Source organism: Saimiri boliviensis, chromosome 2 (assembly GCF_048565385.1).
Source record: "Saimiri boliviensis isolate mSaiBol1 chromosome 2, mSaiBol1.pri, whole genome shotgun sequence".
NCBI lineage: Eukaryota > Metazoa > Chordata > Mammalia > Primates > Cebidae > Saimiri > Saimiri boliviensis.
Genome location: NC_133450.1, coordinates 217512136 through 217534082, shown reverse-complemented (window position 1 = coordinate 217534082; position 21947 = coordinate 217512136). Strand labels below are relative to the sequence as shown.

The 21947-nt window shown below is 55.2% G+C and overlaps 2 protein-coding genes across 2 annotated transcripts; one reads left to right on the top strand and one right to left on the bottom strand.

Moving 5' to 3' along the window:
• The first annotated feature begins 1593 nt into the window (after positions 1 to 1593).
• RPL35 (ribosomal protein L35) lies at positions 1594 to 7558 on the top strand. Its single transcript, XM_039475298.2, has 4 exons — positions 1594 to 1903; positions 2274 to 2410; positions 3604 to 3685; positions 7375 to 7558. The coding sequence occupies exons 1-4, from the start codon at positions 1901 to 1903 to the stop codon at positions 7522 to 7524; spliced, it is 372 nt and encodes a 123-aa protein (XP_039331232.1). The 5' UTR covers positions 1594 to 1900; the 3' UTR covers positions 7525 to 7558.
• WDR38 (WD repeat domain 38) lies at positions 7541 to 11744 on the bottom strand. Its single transcript, XM_003940632.4, has 9 exons — positions 11606 to 11744; positions 10886 to 11006; positions 9638 to 9754; positions 9428 to 9525; positions 9072 to 9152; positions 8790 to 8921; positions 8506 to 8655; positions 8030 to 8077; positions 7541 to 7940 (listed from the first exon to the last, which is right to left on the bottom strand). Exons 1-9 carry the CDS (start codon positions 11672 to 11674, stop codon positions 7812 to 7814), a joined length of 945 nt encoding a protein of 314 aa, XP_003940681.2. The 5' UTR covers positions 11675 to 11744; the 3' UTR covers positions 7541 to 7811.
• Between the last annotated feature and the right edge of the window lie 10203 nt (positions 11745 to 21947).

The window sequence follows — 21947 nt, the reverse complement described above, 5'->3', positions numbered from 1 at the left end:
CCTGCTTAGCCTCCCGAGTAGCTGTGATTACAGGCATATGCCACCATGCCCAGCTACTTTTTATTTTTATTTTTATTTTTTGTATTTTTAGTAGAGACAAGGTTTTGCCATGTTGGCCAGGCTGGTCTCGAACTCCGGACCTCAGATGATCCACCCTCCTTGGCCTCCCAAAGTGGTAGGATTACAGGTGTGAACCACCACACCTGACCTCGAGTTGGGTAAATTTTGAAGTTAGAGTACACCGGCTTTGCTGGTTGACTATATGTGATGTGTGAGAGAAAGAATCACAAATGACTTCAGGTTCGAAAAAGATGTGCAGAGTCCTTAACTCGAGTATAAGCATTTGGAAAATATAAGAGCAAAGCCACCCTGCACCATGAGACTTTAACGTAAAACTAAGCCATGCACACCTGTAATCCCAGCACTTTGGGAGGCTGCGACGGGCAGATCACTTGAGGTCAGGAGTTCAAGACCAGCGTGGCTAACATGGTGAAACCTCATCTCTACTAAAAATACAAAAATTCAGGCGGGTGAAGTGGCAGGCGCCTGTAGCTCCAGCTACTCAGGAGGCTCAGGCAGGAGAATCTCTTGAACTGGGGAGGCGGAAGTTGCAGTTAGCCCAGATCGTACCACTGCACTCCAACCTGGGCGACAGCCAGAGTTTCAAGAAATAAAAAAGGCTGTATGGCCAGGTGAGGTGGCTCATGCCTGTAATCCCAGGCACTCTTGGAGGCCAAGTCAGGGCAGGCAGATCGCTTGAACCCAGAGGACCAGCCTGGGCAACATCTTTACAAAAAATACACAAATTAGCCAGGCCTGGTGGCATGTGCCTGTAATTTCAGCTACTCAGGAGGCTGAGGTGGGAGGACTGCTTGAACCCAGGAGGCGGATGTTTCGGTGAGTGGAGATCACGTCCTCCAGCCAGGGTGACAGAGTGAGACCCTGTTTTAAAAGAAAGGCTGGGGGCAGGGCGGGGTGGCTCTCACCTGTAATCTCAGCACTTTGGGAGGCCAAGGTGGGCGGATCGCCTGAGCTCAGGAGTTTAAGATCAGCCTGGGCAACATGGCAAAACCCCGTTTCTACTAAAAATGCAAAAAACTAGCCAGGCGTGGTGGTGCATGCTTGTAATCCCAGCTACTCAGCTACTCGGGAGGCCAGGACAGGAGAATCGCTTGAACCCGGAAGGCAGAGGTTGCAGTGAGCCAAGATCGCGACACTGACTCGAGCCTGGCTGGCAGCCTGGGCAACAGAGCAAGACTCTGTCTCAAAAAAAAAAAAAAAAAAAGACTGTAAATGCTCTTTGCACCGCCACCTGCTGCCTCCCCAGAACCTCCAGAACCTTTATGGAGTTGGATTATAACTGCCTGAGCCCGACCCTCCCGCCCACCTCGCACTTTAAATTCCTCCATGGCATGGGCCGCGGTTCATCATCTTTGAAAACCCTGATCCCCTCCTCCCCTCAGCACCCCCAGACTACCGGCGCCTAGCTCAGAGCTGCCCGGATTGGGAGATCTGCAAGTTTTCCCTAGTGAATGAACGAATGACTGAATGGACGAATTCGAGTTCTCCGTGTGCCATCTCTGGTAAGCTACCGGCAACGTTGTATCTCGGTTTCCCCAACTGCGCGTCTAGAGCTGACGCCGACCCCGCTACCGGGGGTGCAGTGAAAGAGGCAGGCACCAAGGGGCGAGCTCCAGCTTCTCCCGGGCGGGCGGGCGGTACCACGACACTCCTTCGAGGCGGGGGAGACGGGGCGGAGACGGGGCTCCCCCGCTGCGGCGCTATTGGCCGCGCCCGCCGCCACCCGGCAGTAGTTGCCGAGGTCAGCCCCGCCTACTTCCTCTTTCTTTCGGAGCGACCGGCGGCGGCGGCGGCGGCGGTAGCGGCGGCCTGTGCAGCGATGGTGAGAGCGGCAGAATCGGGCGCCATCCGAGTGCTGTGAGGCGCGGGGGTTGGAGTAGGTGGTGCGGGCCGAGCCCCCGGTTTCCGTCTGCCAGCTGGGCTTGTAGAGCGCCTTGCTGAATGGTCTCGCGTCGCCACAGTTCGCCTCTTCCCTTCTCTGCTAGGCTTGGCGTCCGAAAAGGCGCGCGGCCGGGTCCTCGGTTACTCTGCCCGAGGCACGGCCGGTGGGGGAAACGGCCCTGAGCCCTGGCCGGGGCTCCAGCGCACATGTGGTCGAGGGCGAGTCGCACGCCTTCTGGGGCTGGCCACAGCACAGGTGGAGGGGACATGGCCCCGCGGCCTGGGTGAACCCCACGTCCTCTTGCGCGCAGGCCAAGATAAAGGCTCGAGACCTTCGCGGGAAGAAGAAGGAGGAGCTGCTGAAACAGCTGGACGACCTGAAGGTGGAGCTGTCCCAGCTGCGAGTCGCCAAAGTGACGGGCGGCGCGGCCTCCAAGCTCTCTAAGATGTAAGTGAGAGCCGGATCACAGGCCTCGCGGGTGGGGAGCACGTGTGCCTCGGGATCATCGGAGGATTTCAAAGTTGGCTCAAGGAGGTGGCCGCTTAGGTGCCCACTCAGCGAATCCCGGGGAGCATGGGAGACCCGCTGTGTGTAGCCCCTTACCCGCCCTGACCTTGCGGTCTTTGTGCCTGGAGTGCATTCTCGGAGACCCATCTTAATGCTGCCTTCAAAGCCTACCTGGACCCTTTCCTTCCGCCTCCCACTACACTTGACTTTTTAATTCACCTTTTCCCTCTTGGTAGGTGGGTGGCTTGCACCCGTGAGTGGCAGTGTCAGTTGTTTTACATGACTGAGAGTCCAGGAGGCTTTTGAAAGGAACATGGGTTTGGGGTTCATCAACCCGTCCAAAGTCCACTTCATCAAAATAATTAGCTGGGTGCGGTGCAGGCCTGTAGTCCCAGCTACCGTGGTGGCTGAGGCAGGAGGATCACTTGAGCCCAGAGTTTGAGGCTATAATGGGGCCACTGCTCTTCAGCCTGGTTGACAGAGATGAGATCCTGTCTCCAAAAAAAGGCAGCTGTCCTCCTTTCCCCCAACCTTAGCGGGGCAAGGTGAGAGGATTGAATGAGCAGAGTTGCACACTGAATCCTCAGGAGCCATGTTGACCAGCCATCCGCCCTCATCCCGACCTGACTACAGATTCTCCCCAGCCTGTTGCTTGCTTCAGTCTCCTAGCTTGTACTGATTCTACTTTGCAAAGGTCTAATTTTTCCTGCGATTCTTTAAGCTGGCCTGATTGCCTGGTTTGTGACATGATTCCCTCCCATCAGCTCACTGAGATTGGCACTGGTTGGGTCTTCATAGCCCTCGGGATAAATCCGTGTTCTGGGAATGAAGGTCTTTCCCTGATCTGCCCCATTTCTCGAGCCTGCACTTACTTCCTCATAAAGCCTTCTCCGCTGTCTCAACCGACACTTCACAGCTCAACAGTGCTGGATTCCCTGTCCGCATTCCTGGAGTGCCCATCCCACGTCCCTCTTTCCCTCCTCAGACCTCACTTCCAGAATGCCTTCCTCCTGAGTGAATATGGATAGGCTGATAGGGTCGGCTCTAGCTGTCCCTGCCCTGTGTGTGTGGATCCTGAGCCTTGGGAAGTGCTGTGCGTCTTCCCCATCCTCACTGACCTCTCTGTTTTGTAGCCGAGTCGTCCGCAAATCTATTGCCCGTGTTCTCACAGTTATTAATCAGACTCAGAAAGAAAACCTCAGGAAATTCTACAAGGTGAGTCTGCCGGGGCATAGGGAGGGTTGGCTGCAGGAAGCCAAGTGTTAGCTGTCCCTGGCCACGGGGCATGGTAAAGAGGTTTTCCTTGGTGCCTGGGGTGGAGAGTGGTTGGACTTCCCAGTTTGTTGCTGGGTTCATCTTTTTTTTTTTTAATTGCACTTTAAGTTCTGGGGTACATGTGCAGATCTCGTAGGATTGTTGTATAGGTACACACATGCCATGGTGGTTTGCTGCCTCCATCCCCCCTTCACCTACATCAGGCATTTCTCCCAATGTCTCCCCAACCTTTCCACCCCCCACTATCCCTCCCCTACCCCCTTGGGTTCACCCTTTGACCAGCGTCTTGCACTGGCGCATAGTTCTGCAGACCGCGCTTCCTTGGGCTGCAGATGTCAAGAATTCGTTGGGCTTAGGGTGTCTTGACTGGAGGCTGGGGTTTTGAATCCAGCTTTCCCAGTTGAGCGGCTTGGGAGTGATGGCACTGGCTGTTGAAGGTTTTCACTGCCTCTTACTAGCACTGGGTGTCAGTCCCTGCCAGGCACCTGCCGTGCTCATTTTTCAGATGAGGGCCCTGGGGCTTAGACACCCACAGTCAGTGGCATGGTGAGCCCCGGTTCCAAACTGCCTTGCGGAGGGCTGGCTTGAGTGTTCCTGAGATGTGTGCACAGGTGTCTAGCCCCTGCCCCCTTAATCTCAAATTTTGATAAGCTTTATTTGGTCTTGTCCTTAACATTTGCCTTATTAGGGTTCAAGCAGTGAAATTAAACTAGTGGGAGATAGTGTGTACGCACATATCCAGTGTATTCTAAAGAACTGGTTTAGGTGATTGTGGGGGCTGGCTGAACTCAGGGCCCAGGTTGAAGCTGCGCTTCCCAGGGGGGACTTGGAGGGAGCCTCAGCCCTGCTTTTTTTTTTTTTTTTTTTTTTTGAGACAGAGTTTTGCTCTTGTTACCCAGGCTGGAGTGCAATGGCGCGATCTCGGCTCACCGCAACCTCCGCCTCCTGGGTTCAGGCAATTCTCCTGCCTCAGCCTCCTGAGTAGCTGGGATTACAGGCACACGCCACCATGCCCAGCTGATTTTTTGTATTTTTAGTAGAGACGGGGTTTCACCATGTCGACCAGGATGGTCTCGAACTCTCGACCTCGTGATCCACCCGCCTCGGCCTCCCAGAGTGCTGGGATTACAGGCTTGAGCCACCGCGCCCGGCCTCAGCCCTGCTTTTAAGGCTTTTGGCTGATTGGATCAGGCCTCTCAGATTGCCCAGGATAATCTCCCTTAAAGTTAGCTGATTAGGGCCTTTAATTTCATCTGCAAAATGGTTCTGCATCACTACCCAAATTAGTGTTTGAATAACTTGGTCTGACACATGGAAAAGCAGCCATAGCTGATGCAGTGCCGCAGGCCTGTAACCCCAGCACTGGGAGGCCGAGGCAGGAGGAGTTAAAGTGCAGCCTGGGCAACATAGTGAGGCCTCATCTCAAAAAAATGAAAAGGGGCCGGGCGCGGTGGCTCAAGCTTGTAATCCCAGCACTTTGGGAGGCCGAGGTGGGTGGATCACAAGGTCGAGAGATCGAGACCATCCTGGTCGACATGGTGAAACCCCGTCTCTACTAAAAATACAAAAAATTAGCTGGGCGTGGTGGCACGTGCCTGTAATCCCAGCTACTCAGGAGGCTGAGGCAGGAGAATTGTCTGAGCCCAGGAGGCAGAGGTTGTGGTGAGCCGAGATCGCGCCATTGCACTCCAGCCTGGGTAACAAGAGGGAAACTCCGTCTAAAAAAAAGGGGGGGGGGGCCATAGTGTAGCTGTGTTTGCTGTTCAGGAGACACTGGCATGTGTGTGGCGAAAGTAAATCTTTAATGTGACAGTTACGTGTGTCTAGTGGCTGCTTGGTTGGACAGCAGAGCTCTAGGGGCTTAGCGAATGTGAAAAGGACGAATGCCCAGCCAGTGCCAGCAGGAATGAGGGATGTGGAGGGACAAAGACCTTCCTGTGGCCGGGCGTGGTAGCTTATGCCTATAATCCCAGCACTTTGGGAGGCCGAGGCGGGTGAATCACGAGGTCAAGAGATTGAGACCATCCTGGTCAGCATGGTGATGCCCCGTCTCTACTAAAAATACAAAAATTAGCCGGGCATAGTGGTACACACCTGTAGTCCCAGCTACTCCAGAGGCTGAGGCATGAGAATTGCTTGAACCCAGGAGGGGGAGGTTTCGGTAAGCCAAGATTGCGCCATTGCACTCCAGCCTGGGTAACAAGAGTGAAACTCCATCTCAAAAAATTAATTAATTATATTAAAAAAGACCTTCCTGCCTCCAAGTACCCTCCAGGGCTGGCCCTCATCATCCAGGGATTTTTTTTGCAGTTGTCTGCCCGCCTGCAGGGGCCTGGGCCCTCTGACCTCAGAATCCCAGCTCAGGGCAGGGATGCCTCACATACCCTTTACCCTGGCACCCACGGTTCTTGCCTTTGAGGGTATTGCCCATCTTTTTTTTTTTTTTTTTTTTTTTTTTTGAGACGGAGTTTCGCTCTTGTTACCCAGGCTGGAGTGCAATGGCGCGATCTCGGCTCACCGCAACCTCCGCCTCCTGGGTTCAGGCAATTCTCCTGCCTCAGCCTCCTGAGTAGCTGGGATTACAGGCACGTGCCACCATGCCCAGCTAATTTTTTGTATTTTTAGTAGAGACGGAGTTTCACCATGTTGACCAGGATGGTCTCGATCTCTCGACCTCGTGATCCACCTGCCTCGGCCTCCCAAAGTGCTGGGATTACAGGCTTGAGCCACCGCGCCCGGCCCTTGCCCATCTTTAAGAGCCTCCTTCCTTCATCTCTCATCTGCAGCATGGGCCATTTGTTATCCCACTGGGCTGGGCCCCCTGCGCAGGGACTGGGTCAGATTCTTTGCTAAGTCAGCTCTCAGGAGAGGGCCCAGTCCTAAAGGGGGCCCAGGGGACCTTTACAGAACTCACAGGAGATGCCAGTGGGAGCCACTGTGGTCTAGAAGCCCCCGATGGAGAGCAAGTGGAGCGGGAGTGGAAGCCAGAGATGGAAAGACAGATGATGGCACTGACAGCTGTGGGCAGTGGCCCCAAAGCATGAAGGGGGCAGGGCTTTGCCCCTCGTGGTGAGTGGCCTTGGGCAGCCAGGCCTCTGAGGCTGGGCCTTCACAGGCAGCACCTGGCAGGCCCCGCAGACAAATGGACAGAGCACAGCCTCAGCCCCCGGCACAGTCTTGCTAACCAGAGCCGAGGTAGCAGTGACCACCCGTGGGGCTTGGTGGGTGCTACGCATCTGTTACTGGGTTGTCATGTGACTTTGTCCTTGTGACTGGGAATCAGGCAGTGAGAACACTGAGTTGGGAGTCATCTGACTGAGGTGCAAGTCTCTACTCTTCCACAGCTTTGCCAAGACTTGGGCACTCAGCCCAGTAGGTCAGCAGGCTTTCATGAAATGAGGATGTTCCCACTAGCCTTGGATTTTGGGTACTGAGCTAGTGATATGTGTGGCCTGCTGGCAGTCCCATGGGGGCAGGCAGCCTCCTCCCGAGTGGCTCTGGATGGCCCTCCTGTCTCCCTTGGCATTTCCTCAGCGTCAGAACCCTGGTTCTGCCCTTCCAAGCCCCCTTAGCTGCTGCAGTAGCTCCTCACCCTGGGTCCTCAGATTCACCCTGCCTTCTGTCTCCAGGGCAAGAAATACAAACCCCTGGATCTGCGGCCGAAGAAGACGCGTGCCATGCGCCGCCGGCTCAACAAGCACGAAGAGAACCTAAAGACCAAGAAGCAGCAGCGGAAGGAGCGGCTGTACCCGCTGCGGAAGTACGCGGTCAAGGCCTGAGTGGTGCGCTGTCAATAAAGCACAGCTAGCTTGAGACTGCTTTGTTTCCTGGCACTTCCACTGATGGGGTTGGGGGTGGAGGCGGGTCTGGTTCTGGGTACCAGGTGTCTGATGGGTTCCAACCAGCATCCTACAGCTGTTGGTCGCTCTTGGTGGTGGGTGGGGAACAGGATACCCCTGGCCATGGGGATCTGTTGGGATGCCGGCACAGTCACTGTGGGCCTGTGGTGAGAAGCAACATGCCTGTGTGCTGCTGCAGGAAGTGGTCAGCGCCATCCGAGGTGGTGTTAGGTTTGGGGGGCCCTAGGTGATGTGGTTGTATGGGATGCTTGACGTCTAGTCTGATCGGCAGCTCCAGACACCAAGATTTTCCCATCTGGGGTGAAGGCACAGGTGTGGGCCACATCCAGGACTCCCTGCCAAGAGTAGAGGGTGGGGCTCAGGGCATGTCCTGCCTCGGGAAAAATCTGTCCCTGCTCCCTCAATCCGCTGCCCCACACCTTACCTTCAGGGTCTCAAGGCACTTGCCTGTGTTGCAGTCCCAGACTTTGACCTGTTAAAGGAGGGCGGGAGGAAGCCTCAGCAGGCCAGTGTGGCATCTGAAACCATCTCTGGGAAAGTCCCAGACAAAATTTTTTCGATAGGGGCTTTGCTTGATCTACCCACCACCACCTCCCAAAGTGCTGGGATTACAGGTGTGAGCCACCTCTTGGTGTAGGTTTTGTTTGCGGCCTGCCTTTGTCATTTCATTGCGGGAGTTCCCTTTTGCCTGATGCCATTTGGGTCATAGAAATGTCAATGCAGCTACCAGTGGGCCAGCCCGACCTTGGTGCTATTAGGTGGAGAGGCTGGCACCTGGGACCTGCCTTTGCCTCCTCCTAGCTAGGGAAAGTGGGGATGTGGACATTTCTGGAGTCAGTGCTGAGGGCTCCTCGCGGGTAGGATGAGGGGGTGGGATCCGGACAGGCCAGGGGTGGTTACCATGCGGGAGTATCCGGCGCTGACCAGCCTCAGCTCGTCCGGAGAGAAGGCGACACTCTTCACCCAGGTGACGTGGCCCTTCAGCTGGACAAGCAGGCTGCTGGTCATGGGCTTCCAGATGTGGATGGTCTTGTCCCAGGAGCCAGAGGCCTGGAGAGCAGATAGCTCTGATCCCCAGGGTTGGGGGCCTGTGAGCTCACTGGGCCCGTAAGTGGCCTGGGGCCCTTCTTAAGGGCCTGGCTGCCAGCAAGGGACCAGCCTGGAACCCGGGACACCCCACTTACCAAGAGGCCAGAAGCTGAGTAGCACAGGCAGCTGATGTTGCCACTGTGTCCCTCTAGCGCCTGATGGGAGACTGCTGGGGTCCCTGCCCGCAGGTCCCAGATGCGTATGGTGGAGTCCCAGGACCCAGTGGCCTGCAGGCAGCTCCTGTCAGTCTGGCCCAGCCAGCGCCTCCAACCCACTCTGCATCTAGGCGGGACCTGGAGTCCATCCCCCCCCCACCGCTCAGGTCCAAGTGGGTATGGGGCCACCGTGGTGGGGCCCAGGGTAGAGGGGAGGCTCACCAGGCAGTTCACCGTGGGTGAGAAGTCACTGCTCTGCACGGAATCACGGTGCCCGACTAAGAGGCGCAGCACCTGGCCAGACTAGAGACAGCCCTGAGCTTCAGGAGGCAGCGGAGGCAGCGGCTACCTGGGCCTTGACACGAGTCCAGGCAACGGGGACCTCGTGCAAAAAGCCTGAGGTGCGAGGGCTGCTGTGTGCAGGCAGGCCTGGAGAGGCGCCTGGGGGAGAGACTTGGTTGCCTGCTGTGGCATGGGGAACCAGTGGAGGGTTTGAGCTGGGAGGACAAGACTGGTGACATCCTCTCTGGAACTGGTCCTGGGATCCCAGGCTGGTGGGGCCCCAGCCCTCTACTTACCTGCACTTCCCAGATCATCACCCGCTTGTCCCAGCCACCTGATGCCAGCTGCTTCGAGTCAGGGCTAAAGCTGACCGTCTCCACGCTCCGTTGGTGACCTGTAGGCACCAGCCCGGGGTCGGGGAAGGAGGAAAGGTGACATGACACAGGACAGACAGCACCGTCTGAAAGGGAACGCGGGCCCGGCTGCTTGGCTCCCAGCCCACTCACCCTTCAGGACCTGCAGACATTCGGCTCTTGCCACATCCCACAGACGGACAGTGTGGTCACAGGAGGCGCTGGCGAAGAGGTGGCCATTGGGGGAGAAGCGGCAGAACTTCACAGGGCCTGGGCAGGTGAACACGGGACAGGGCACTGCCCGCCACTCCTGCCCACTCAGTCCAATCCTTGCTAATTTCTCCAGCCTCGTCACTAGCCTCCCCTCACCCAAACTCCAGCCTCCCAGAAATGCCTGGATTTCCATGCCTTGGCTGGGCTGTCAACCTTGGAACACCCAACCTCAACGTGCTCATCTGAAAAATCATCAGTACCCAAGTCAAACGTAGGTACCTCCCAGAAACTTGCCCTAACAACCCCTGCCTAGGTTCATTGCCTTGTCTGAGTTCCCAGTCCAATTTTCCCTCTCTGCAGCATTCACCAGACTGTAATTGCCTGATTTTTTTTTCTCTGTCTCCTGAATAATAATTATAATAGTTAGGTCTACTGGGTCCTCACTGGGTGCTAGGGACTTTGCTTGCATCATGCCAGTGGAAATGGCTCAGGGAGGTGACAGGGCTTAACCAAGATCACAGTCAAAACAGTAGTAAGGGCGGGGCATGGTGGCTCATGCCTGTAATCTCAGCACTTTGGGAGGCGAAGGCGGGCAGATCCCGCCTGACCAACATGGCAAAAACCCATCTCTACTAAAAATACAAAATTAGCTGGGCATAGTGGCTCATGCCTGTAATCCCAGCTGCTCTGGAGGCTGAGGCAGGAGAATTGCTTGAACCCAGGAGGCAGAGGTTGCAGCTGAGATCACACCATTGCACTCCAGCCTGGGCAACAAGAGCCAGACTCCAACTCAAAAAAAAAAAAAATGCTGGATGTGGTGGTGTGCACCTGTAGTCCCAACTACTTGGGAGGCTGAGAGACAGGAGAATCATTGGAACCCGGGAGGAGGAGGTTACAGTGAGCAGAGATTGCGCCACTGCACTCCAGCCTGGGCAACAGAGCAAGACTGTCACACACACGCACAAGGATACCACAGTATGTTACATCACAGTTTTGTTTTTTAAAGAAGGATCTGGGTCAAGGCCTGTTAGAGTCTGAGCCCCAGAGCCCAGGTATCACGTCCCGTGTCCCGCCCTACCCAGCCCTGCCTTGCACCCGTGCCCAGCTCATCAGTGGTCACTGCGGTCAACTCTGCAGAATGCCAGACCCTTGTGCCTCGGTCTTCCCAGCCAGGCTTGGGAGCCCCACCTGTGTGGCCACCCAGCCTCCACAGCAGCTGCCCACTCCGGGTCTCCCAACCATACACGCAGCCATCCTCTGAGGCTGTGAGCAGCATCTGGCCATCGGGGGAGAAGGTAGAGGAGTTGACCTGGAAACAGCACAAAAGCAGCCCCATTCTGAGGAAGAAACCCCTGTCGGCTCATCCCAGACCCCTAAACACTGCCCCCAGAGCCCAGGATTGCAGCTTGACTTCAAGCCTCACTCCACCACCAGAGCCCAGAACCCAGGCCCCTCTGGGCCCTCTCTGGAGCCCGTAGAACCTGAGCTGCAGTTGGAGGCAGGAGCCTTCTTTGGAACCAGAGCCTGGAACCCGAGAGCCAAGAGCCAATTCCAGAGTTGCAGCTGACAACTGAGAGTCCAGAATCTACTCTAAGTCCTGAGTTCACTTTAGAGCCAGAGCCACAGAAAACTCCAGAGTCAACAGGGAGCCCTGAGCCCCATCTCCAGGCAGATCCCAAAGCCCAGAGCCTTTCTAGGGGCAGAGCTTAGAACCTAAAGCTGCTTTGGAGCTGGGGCCCAGCACGGAGGCCGAGGGCCTACTCTGAGCCTTCTTAGGTTATCAAAGTCCACTCGACTCAATGTCCTGAGCTAGTGCCCAGAGAACATTCTGGAACCCCCCACGACACAGAACCAGGAACCACTCTGCACCCAAAGCCAGGAGCCTGGGCAGCGCCCGCTGGGCCTCACCTCCCCACCGTGCCGGCCAAAGAATTTCACTCTCCGCACGGCCAGGGTGGCCGGGACCCCGCTGTTCATGGGTGCCCGGCCCCGCCCCACCCCGGCGGGCTCCCGCCTAGGCGGCCGCAGGACCCCAGAACCAGGCGGAAGAAAGGGGAAACTGTGTACAAGCGGTCTCCATGGTAATCGGGGCGGGGCGTGCAGCGCCGTCCCTGCGAAGCCGTGAGGACTGACTGGCAGGGCCAGACCGCTCGCAGCTTGGCGGAGGTGGAGCCGCAGCAGGCGGGACCGCGGCCGGCTGGGAGAAGGGACTTCCTGCACCAGTCCCCGCGCAGCGCGCAGGGCGGCCGCTAGAGGGCGCGCCAGCCACGCAAACCGCGCAGCCCAGAGCCCGGCCCCGGGCCTGCCAACTGCCAAGGGTCCCTGCACCCCTTAGAGACAGGGGGGCAACGAGCCTGTCTCCCCATCTGCACAACCAGGGTCATCAGCCCTGCCCCACAGGACTCCAGGGACGAGCCAAGCATTGAGCCTGGCACGTGGCAGATGCCCAAGAAGAGGGTCCGCTCCAGAACTAAGACCCCTTCCCGTCCAGGAGTGGCCAGTACTCAGGCTAAATACACTGTAATTTGTCCCAGGAGAGCGTTGGGGACAGTAGCCAGCTCTGTTCTCCAGAGCGTGGGAGCCAGAGGTAGCCTGTGTGAAGCACATGGCATTAAATGTGGGGTCATGTCACTGTTAACATTCCCAGCACCACAAAATGTGCCGTCTGAGGATGGGGTAGAGGCCATGGGGGGTGCCCAGGAGCTGCCAGGATCCTTACCGGATAGCTCATCTTAAGCTTGGAACGAGCGGGACTTGGTTTCATTGTGAATTTTACAGGTGAGGAAATTCACCCGGAGAGCTGGGAGGACTCGCCCAGAGACACCCAGTAGGAGAGGAACTGGGATTTCAACCCATGGCTGACTCGGGGGGTCTGTAGTGGGACCACCTGCCATGAACTCCAGGGGCCTCTCAGCAGATGTCCAGGTCCGCAACTCCTGGTACGTCTGGGAAACTGAGGTCCCAAAGGGGCAGAACTTGGCCCAGCCACTTAGCTAGTGCCTCTGTGGGATAGCTAGGGCAGTCTCCCCGATCCCACAGCAAGACAGGGAGGGAAAGAGGACACCCCCACCTGCCCCGCCCGTGGATTCCAGGCTCCCTGGGGGCAGGGGTGGAGCAGCTGGGCTCTGGGAGCTTCAAACTCAAGGGTTCCCAGCTGTGACTCACACCACTCCCCCCAAGCCTCTTTGCCAGAAACTTCTCAGGAGATCCGCTGTGCTCCTGCACTATTTTAAGCCCCAGATAGTCAGGCGGGCAAAGGGGTGACAATGACAGCTTTGAGGCAGTCCCACTCCATCCCAGATCCCAGAGGGCCCAGGTCACTGTGGAACTCTTCTGAGACGGGCCTACCAGCCTGTCTGCCCACACCCAGACATGGCTCCAGACACGGCTCCCAGAGCTGCTGTCCCCTGGCCCTCCGGCTTTCCGGCTCAGGCACCCCCAACACATGCCCCGGCCCTGGGCACATTGTCCAGACACCTGGTTGCTCCTGCTCTATCCAGAGGGACCAGAACCACCTTCCCCAGCCCAGCCCTTCACTCCCAGAAACCTCAGGGTAGACCTTGTCCACCAGGCCAGGTGACTGCTTGCCTGGAGGGGAGGGGCGGAGCTGGGGTTGAAACCCGTGGGCGTGGCTCAGGCGTCTGTAGGTGGAACCACCTGCCGTGAATTCCAGGGTGCCCAGCATCCTCCCTGTGGATGAGGCGGTAGAGAAGTTTCTGCCAATTTTCCACCACTGCCCGTCTCTTCTTGCTCCTCGGAGAGCCTACCGCCTTCTCCTCTTTCTGCCCAGGCTGTCCAGGGAGTGGGCTCTACCAAGATGTCCAGGATGGATGCCTCGCTGGCTTTCCTCACTGTCCCTCCATTCCCTGAAGGGGGCTGGAGGTCCTGGACCAGCCTGGCCTCTCCTCAGCCATGAATGTCAACATGAAAACACCCCACAGGGCCGGGCGCCGTGGCTCACGCCTGTAATGCCAACACTTTGGGAGGCCAAGGCAGGTGGATCACAAGGTCAGGAGTTTGAGACCAGCCTGGCCAACATAGTGAAACCCTGACTCTACTAAAAATACTAAAAATTAGGCCGGGCGCGGTGGCTCAAGCCTGTAATCCCAGCACTTTGGGAGGCCGAGGCGGGTGGATCACGAGGTCGAGAGATCAAGACCATCCCGGTCAACATGGTGAAACCCCGTCTCTACTAAAAATACAAAAAATTAGCTGGGCATGGTGGCTCGTGCCTGTAATCCCAGCTACTCAGGAGGCTGAGGCAGGAGAATTGCCTGAACCCAGGAGGCGGAGGTTGCGGTGAGCCGAGATCGCGCCATTGCACTCCAGCCTGGGTAACAAGAGCAAAACTCCATCTACAAAAAAAAAAAAAATACTAAAAATTATCCAGGTGTGGTGCCAGGTGCCTGTAATCCCAGCTACTTGGGAGGCTGAGGCAGGAGAATTGCTTGAACCTGGGAGGCAGAGGTTGCAGTAAGCTAAGACTACACCTTTGCACTCCAGCCTGGGCCACAGAACAAGACTTTTTTTTTTTCTTTTCTTTTTGAGACGGAGTTTCGCTCTTGTTACCCAGGCTGGAGTGCAATGGCGCAATCTCGGCTCACTGCAACCTCCACCTCCTGGGTTCAGGCAATTCTCCTGTCTCAGCCTCCTGAGTAGCTGGGATTACAGGCACGAGCCACCATGCCCAGCTAATTTTTTGTATTTTTAGTAGAGACGGGGTTTCACCATGTTGACCGGGATGGGCTCGATCTCTCGACCTCGTGATCCACCCACCTCGGCCTCCCAAAGTGCTGGGATTACAGGCTTGAGCCACCGCGCCCTGCAGACTTTTTCTAGAAAAACAAACAAACAAAAAACACCTCACAGAGCCAGGTATGGTACTTCATGCCAGTAATCCCAGCACTTTGGGAGACCGGGGCAGGCAGATCATTTGAGGCCAGGAGTTCAAGACCAGCCTCAGCCTGGGCAACATGGCGAAACCCCATCTCTACTAAAAACAAAAACAAAAAACCTCACAAACATCTATTCAGAAAAAAAAAAAAATCAACAACAATCGAGGCAGGCAAAAAAGAACCTTCTATTTCTTTGGATAAGAAAAGCAAGCAAAACTCTCAAATCTCCAGAGCAGTCAACTCTTGGGTGAGGGAGGAAGGGACTAGAAAAGGCAGGACACTTGGACCCTTGAGGAGCGACATTCCAGCTCTAAGCTGGGGTCGCAGGTGTCTGCTGGTTTTTGTTCTTGAAGAATCGGCCCCACCTATCTGGCCCCTGCCTGCCTCTCACTCTTCCTGGCTTCCTTGCCCTGCCCTATCTCTTATCCTCTACCCCCAGTCCTGAACAGTTTAGTGGGGAGCCACTGCGGATGCAAGCAGGGGTTTCTGTAATGCCAGGGCTGGCCTGCATTTACTGACCACTGCCCCAAGAAGCAGAGAATGTTGTTTTGTGGCAAGAGAGAAAGTAGAGAGGAGAGCGCGCCGGAGACCCTAATTACCTGCTTTCTTCAAGCTTCCAGCTCCCAGTTCCAGCACCTGAGCTGCCCTTCCTGTCCTCTAGGTTTATTTTTTATTTGTTTTTGAGATGGTGTCTCGCTCTGTCGCTTGGGCTGGAGTGCAGTGGTGTGATCTCAGCCCACTGCAACCTCCGCCTCCCAGGTGCAAGCAATTCTTCTGCCTCAGCCTCCCAAGTAGCTGGGATTAGAGACACCTGCCACCATTCCCAGCTAATTTTTGTATTTTGAGTAGAGACAGGGGTTTCACCTTGTTGACCAGGCTGGTCTCAAACTCTTGACTTTAGGTGATCCACCTGCCTTGACTTCCCAAAGTGCTGGGATTAGAGGCGTGAGCCACTGCGCCCGGCCTGCCCTCCAGGCCCCTCTTAAAGTATGGGGACCAGCTGGGCACAATGGCTCACACCTGTAATCCCAGCACTTTGGGAGGCCAAGGCAGGTGGATCAACTGAAGTCAAGAGTTTGAGACCAGCCTGGTCAACATGGTGAAACCCCATTTCTACTAAAAATACAAAAAATTAGCGGGGCATGGTGGTGCGCGCCTATAGTCCCAGCTACTCAGGAGGCTGAGACAGGAGAATTGCATGAACCTGAGAGGCGGAGCCTGCAGTCAGCTGAGATCACGCCACTGCACTCCAGCCTGGGTGACAGAGCCAGACTCCGTCTTAAAAACAAAACAAAAAAAAAGCCGGGCTCGGTGGCTCAAGCCTGTAATCCCAGCACTTTGGGAGGCCGAGGCGGGTGGATCACGAAGTCAAGAGATCGAGACCATCCCGGTCAACATGGTGAAACCCCGTCTCTACTAAAAATACAAAAAAATTAGCCGGGCATGGTGGTGCGTGCCTGTAATCCCAGCTACTCAGGAGGCTGAGGCAGGAGAATTGCCTGAACCCAGGAGGCGGAGGTTGCGGTGAGCCGAGATTGCGCCATTGCACTCCAGCCTGGGTAACAAGAGCGAAACTCCATCTCAAAAAAAAAAAAAAAAAAAAAAAAAAAGCATGGGGACCAGAACTAGAAGCATGCTCACCATTTGGACTGACAACCACCAAGCTGAAAGGCACTAACTGCTCCAGGTTTCTAGACACTCCATCTCTAGTAATACAGTCTATATTACTAGAGGCACTTGTGTTTCCAAGAGCTGTGTTACTCACTGCAAATGCCGAAGAGCTTTTTCTCACGAACTGCGGTCAGGCCAACTCTCCCTTCCCTGTCTGGTACTCACACAATGGGTTCTTCGGAAACACACGCAAGACCTTACATTATGCTGGTTAAAGGTCATCTTCTTGGCTCCCATCCAGCCGTCTAGTCTTGAAAGCATTTTAAAAGTCCCGTTTCTCTTGCACAAAGCATTAATTCTGCCGCTGTGGCAGCTGCGAATTATGTAAGCAGGCCTGTGTTCTAGTCCAAATTGGGGAAATGATGATCAACGTGACAGGGGTAAGAATGGAGCTATGGCCCAGCGCAGTAGCTCACAATTGTAATCCCAGCACTTTAGGAGGCTGAGGTAGGTGGATCACCTGAGGTCAGGAGTTCGAAACCCTGTCTCTACTAAAAATACAAAAATTAGCCAGGCGTGGTAGAGGGCGCCTGTAGTCCCAGCTACTTGGGAGGCTGAGGCAGGAGAATTGCTTGAACCTGGGAGGAGGAGGTTGCAGTGAGCTGAAACGGCGCCATTGCACTCCAGACTGGACAATGAGAGTGAAATTCTGTCTTGAAAACAAACAAAACACAGAACCCTGTGGTCTCTCATTAGAGACCTCTGGTGATTCTCTTTTTTGCCTCTATCAGAGTCAGGAGGTGGGGGAGGGCACAGTCCCTTAGGAGGGATCTGGGTCGGGCGGAAGGTAATGTACATTCTGCCTCAAGCAGGGCTCTCTGGTTGCAAGCAACAGAAACCATAGATGGCCAAAAGCAACTAAGAGGCTGGGGGATTGCAGATGGGAAGGACAGCAACACTGTGAAGCCAGGGAAGGAGAGGAAGCTGAGTTACTCACCCATCCTGGGAGAAGCCCAGTGCACCAGGACCCTCAGAGAGCTTGTGACTGACCTGGCTGGGGTCAGGTACCTACTCCTTGGCGAGGGGAGAGCTGTCCAAATACGATCTGGGATTCTTCCCCCACCTCCACCCTGGTCTGTGAATCAATTGGGGAGCGCGCTGGGTCAGTTGAAAACCAGCTGTCACCTGTGTGGGCTCGGGAGCCAGGCAGCTGCACCCTGATTAGCTCCATCACCTACCACCTGTGATCTCGGCCCGGTTACCTAATGTTCCACGCCTCCCCTTCCTCATCTCTAAAATGAGATGATAATTAGTACCTGCCGCATGAGTTTGGCTTTGAGGATTAATAAATGTAAAGTGCTTGGAACTGCACCTGGTGCATGGTTAGCTGGGTTGTCATGAAAGCATTATCATCTCATTAGTCTACCATTTTTTACTATAGCCCCAAAAGTATCAAGAAAGACTCCCTGGCCAGAGGCAGTGGCTCACACCTGTAATCCCAGCACTTTGGGAGGCTGAGGGGGGCAGATCACTTGAGGTCAGGAGTTCAAGACCAGCCTGGCCAACATGACAAAACTCCATTTCTATTAAAAATGTAAACATTTCTACTAAAAAATGCAAAAAAAAAAAAAAAAAAAAAAAAGCCAGGTGAAGTGGCATCCACCTGTAGTCCCAGCTACTCAAGAGGCTGAAGCAGGAGAATCACTTGAACCTAGGAGGCGGAGGTTGCAGTGAGCCGAGATTGTGCCACTGCCCTCCAACCTGAGTGACTTTGAGACTCTGTCTCAAAAAAAAAAAAAAAAAAAAAAGTTAGCTGCAGAGCTGTAGAACTTAAAGTTGTAGAGCAGGCATCTCACGATGTTGCCAAAGCTGGTCTCAAACTCTTTGGCTCAAGCAATCCTCCCATCTCAGCCTCCCAAATTGCTGAGATTACAGGCATGAGCCACAACACCTAGCCAAAGGCAACTCTAGTTAACAAGTGATTGTATATTACAAGATAGCTAGAAGAGAAGATTTGGCACGTTCCCAACACAAATAACTGATCAATGTTTCAGGTGATGGATTTCCTAATTACCCTGATCTGATCCTTACTCATTGTATATATGTCTCAAAATATCACATATATTTCATAAATACGAACAACTATTATGTGTCAAATAACCATCTCTTTCTCTTCTCTAGTCTGCCGCCATGTGAAACATGTCTTTCTCCCTCCGCCATGATTGAGAGGCCTCTCCAGCCATGTGGAGCTCATTTCGGTGACGAAATGAGGATCACGGAGCCATTTGATCAGTGTGGAAGCTGCATCTGAAACGCAGGACTTCTAGATCCTGATTCAACTGATGTATACGCTGTCATCCAAAGAGCAACCGGAGGACATAGACAAGGAACCTGACACAAAATACAGCATGCCGCTAAGGTGCATGAAAAATGACCAACCAGCTAGGCGTGGTGGCTCACACCTGTAATCCCAGCCCTTTGGGAGGCCGAGGAGGGTGGATCATGAGGTCAAGAGATCGAGACCATCCTGGCCAACATGCTGAAACCGTCTCTACTAAAGATACAAAAATTAGCTGGGCATGGTGGTGTCCCAGCTACTCGGAAGGCTGAGGCAGGAGAATCACTTGAACCCAGGAGGCGGACGTTGCAGTGAGCCGAGATCGCACCACTGCACTCCAGCCTGGGCGACAGAGTGAGACCCCAGCTAAAAAAAAAAAAGAAAGAAAAAATCACTAACCACCATCCTGGAAGAGCTAATTCCAAATGGAGCATATTGATGATGTGAAATGAAGGACTGAAGTGATACAGGGGATGGGGGGTGCAGTGACTGCTGTGGGGCTACATGGCCCCTTTAAGGATTAAGACCTTCATTCTCTGGCAACCAGAAGTGTTTCTGCAGATGGTTCACAGCCCAGGCCTTTCTCAGGTATTGCCCTAAACTAACAGGAACTGCTGCGCTCAAATTTACCTCTTCCCGGGGGCAGTTGAATTCAGTGACTGATCCGTGCAGGTGTAGCAAGACAAGTTATGTGGCTGCAAAGAAGCAAATAAACAACAAAACAAAAACAGAAAACTCACCCTTGGGTTCCCGGCCGCGTGCGGTGACTCACACCTGTCATCCCAGCACTTTGGGAGGCCGAGGCAGCTGGATCACCTGAGGTCAGCTTGGCCAACATGGTGAAACCCCATCTCTACTAAAAATACAAAAATTAGCTGGGTGTGGTGGCCCGCACCTGTAGTCCCAGCTACTCGGGAGGCTGAGGCAGGAGAATCACTTGAACCCGGAGGTGGAGGTTGCAGTGAGCCGAGATTGCGCCACTGCACTCCAGCCTGGGTGACAGAGTGAGACTCCATCTCAATAAGTAAATAAATATAAATAACAAAGGACACTCAGCATCATAGGAAGGATAAGAAACAAAAGAAACTGGTAATCAATAAGAATAAAACACGAAAGGTGCATGTGTCTGCTCCCTGTCTTCTTCCTCCAATTTGCTCCTTTAAAGGAGACTGTGCAGAGTGTGGGGGGTGAGTGTCCTTCTAATAGCTTCTCCACTGAACCCCATTTTTTTCTCTGTGAAGTGGAAATGGTGGTGCTTGGTCTCTGAGAAGGGAGGTGTTCCCCAGTTAGATGAGGCCAAAACATTGAGTGCTTGGCCTGGAGCCTTGAATATAGCTGGTTCTCAGAAAGTGGCTACCCGTCCTGGGTGGTTGCCAGGCCTGTGGTGTCTGTGACGGTAGCAGAAGGCCTGCCTCCTGGTGGCCTACGCCTGCCTCCCGGGGCGCTAGGGGGACCCGACCCCACCCTGAAGGGGTGGGAGCAGAGCCTTGAGATGTGAAACCTGGGGTGGGTGGTGGCTCATGTCTCCCTCGTCCCCTGCTCTTCCGGGCTGGTGGCTCACCTGGAGCCCTGAAATGGGGCTCCTGGAATTCCTCTGCCCCCGGACGCCTGGAGAAGATGGGCTTAGCCCTAGGACGGGATAGAGGAGAGGAGAGAGACTCTGGTATAGGTGTGAGGGGTGAAGGAGGGGCAGACGGGGTCCTGCCAGACCCCAAGACCTCCTTACCCCCTCCCCATCCTGCGCCGGCTTCTGTCCTCCACCCATTGCCTTCCATCTACATCCCTCCCCCTTCCCTGCCTCCTGTCCTTACCGGATCGTGACCTCTGCAGGGCCTGAGCGCTCAGGGAGGAGGAATGGGCTCTCTTCCCGCAATCAGGGAAGTCTTCTGGGAGGAGGCAATGGGCTTCCAGGCCTCTGGAGTTAAGCAAATATTTGCCAGGTGCAAAGCAGAAAAGAGGATTCTGAGGCAGAAACGGCATCTATAAAGGCCCCAGGGTAAAGCTGAAGAGCCTGTTTCTGAAGCAGCCAGGAATCAGGTGTGGTGGGCACTGGCTTGCCTGGGGGACACCTGTGGGAAACAAGAATCAGAGGCTGTGCGGAGGCGTAGGAACGGAGGCCCGGAATGCCTGGCTAAGGGGCTTAGATGCCATTCCAGGCCATGGTTTTCAAATTAGGTGTTATGGAACCCCGAGGGTGCCAAGAGGAGCCTCAGAGCTACCTGGTGCAGGGAGGGGTGTGTGTGTGAAATGTGGGGAGAGAGGAGACAGGGCTGGAATTCTGGGCCTCAGACACTGCTCCAGCCAGAACGACTCCCATCTCACAAGAGTTCCGGACTGCGCTGTCACAAGCATTAGGGGAGCTGTGGGGAACCACAGCGGCCTTCAGCAGCAGAGATGGCCCAGTGGAGCTTTAGGGACAGGGGAACTTCAGGGGTCAGCCACCTCTGCTCAGGTTCTCTGGCCTGTTTCTTCCCAGCCCACCAGAAGGTAATAATAATAATAGGCCGGCGCGGTGGATCACGCCTGTAATCCCAGCACTTTGGGAGGCTGAGGCAGGTGGATCACTTGAGGTCAGAAGTATGAGACCAGCCTGACCAACATGCAGAAACCCTGTCTCTACTAAAAATACAAAAAATTAGCCAGGTATAGTGACACATGCCTGTAATCCCAGCTACGTGGGAGACTGAGGCAGGAGAATCACTTGAACCTGGGAGGTGGAGGTTTCGGTGAGCTGAGATCGTGCCGCTGCACTCCCGCCTGGGTGACAAGCGAAACTCTGTCTCAAAAATGATAATCATAATAATAACCTGACTGTCACAGCGCCACCAGCTGGGGAACTCGAGCGCCCAGGAGAGGAAGAGACTCAAAACGAGTGTCACCGGCCAGTTGAGTAGCACAACCAGGATACGGACCCAGAGTCTGCTCCCCCGTGGGGACCTGACCCCCCTCAGGCAGCCCGGAGCAGGTGTGGAGCAGCTGCTCCGGGGTCTGATCCCTGGCTGGGGCCTCATGCCGCCAGCAGCCCCCTCTGCCCACCTGTCCTCCCAGCTGTCCCGGTCACACCTGGCACCCATGTACCCTGTGGAAATCTGACCGGCTTCCCACCACCCTCCAAGGAGACAGCTGGCGGATGGGGCTTGGGAGAGTGGGGGTAACGTGGGAAACAGAGCTCAGGCCAGAAAGTGGGAGCTGTCCTGGCTGGGCAGGGAGATACCAGCAGCTTCTGCTTGCTGTGTGACCTTGAGCTTCTTGTTGGCCCTCTCTGGGCTGGCTAGGGCTGCTCTGAGCCACCTGGAGCTGGGGCTAAGTACAGGCCACTTGTGGGTTCCTGGGCTCACACCTGGAACTTGGCACCAGCCTCCACTGGGCACCCCCAGACCCCGACCCCGTGGGCCAGAACGATGTG

What these genes read in the sequence shown, in the direction of transcription:
- RPL35 (XM_039475298.2), top strand. An exon ending in GCCTCCAAGCTCTCTAAGAT is followed by an intron (nt 2,411 to 3,603) that starts GTAAGTGAGAGC and finishes TCTGTTTTGTAG; the next exon opens with CCGAGTCGTCCGCAAATCTA. An exon ending in ACCTCAGGAAATTCTACAAG is followed by an intron (nt 3,686 to 7,374) that starts GTGAGTCTGCCG and finishes TTCTGTCTCCAG; the next exon opens with GGCAAGAAATACAAACCCCT.
- WDR38 (XM_003940632.4), bottom strand. Translation starts at nt 11,674, where the DNA reads ATGAACAGCGGGGTCCCGGCCACCCTGGCCGTGCGGAGAGTGAAATTC. An exon ending in ACTCAGCTTCTGGCCTCTTG is followed by an intron (nt 8,656 to 8,789) that starts GTAAGTGGGGTG and finishes TCTGCTCTCCAG; the next exon opens with GCCTCTGGCTCCTGGGACAA. An exon ending in AGTGCCTTGAGACCCTGAAG is followed by an intron (nt 7,941 to 8,029) that starts GTAAGGTGTGGG and finishes TACTCTTGGCAG; the next exon opens with GGAGTCCTGGATGTGGCCCA.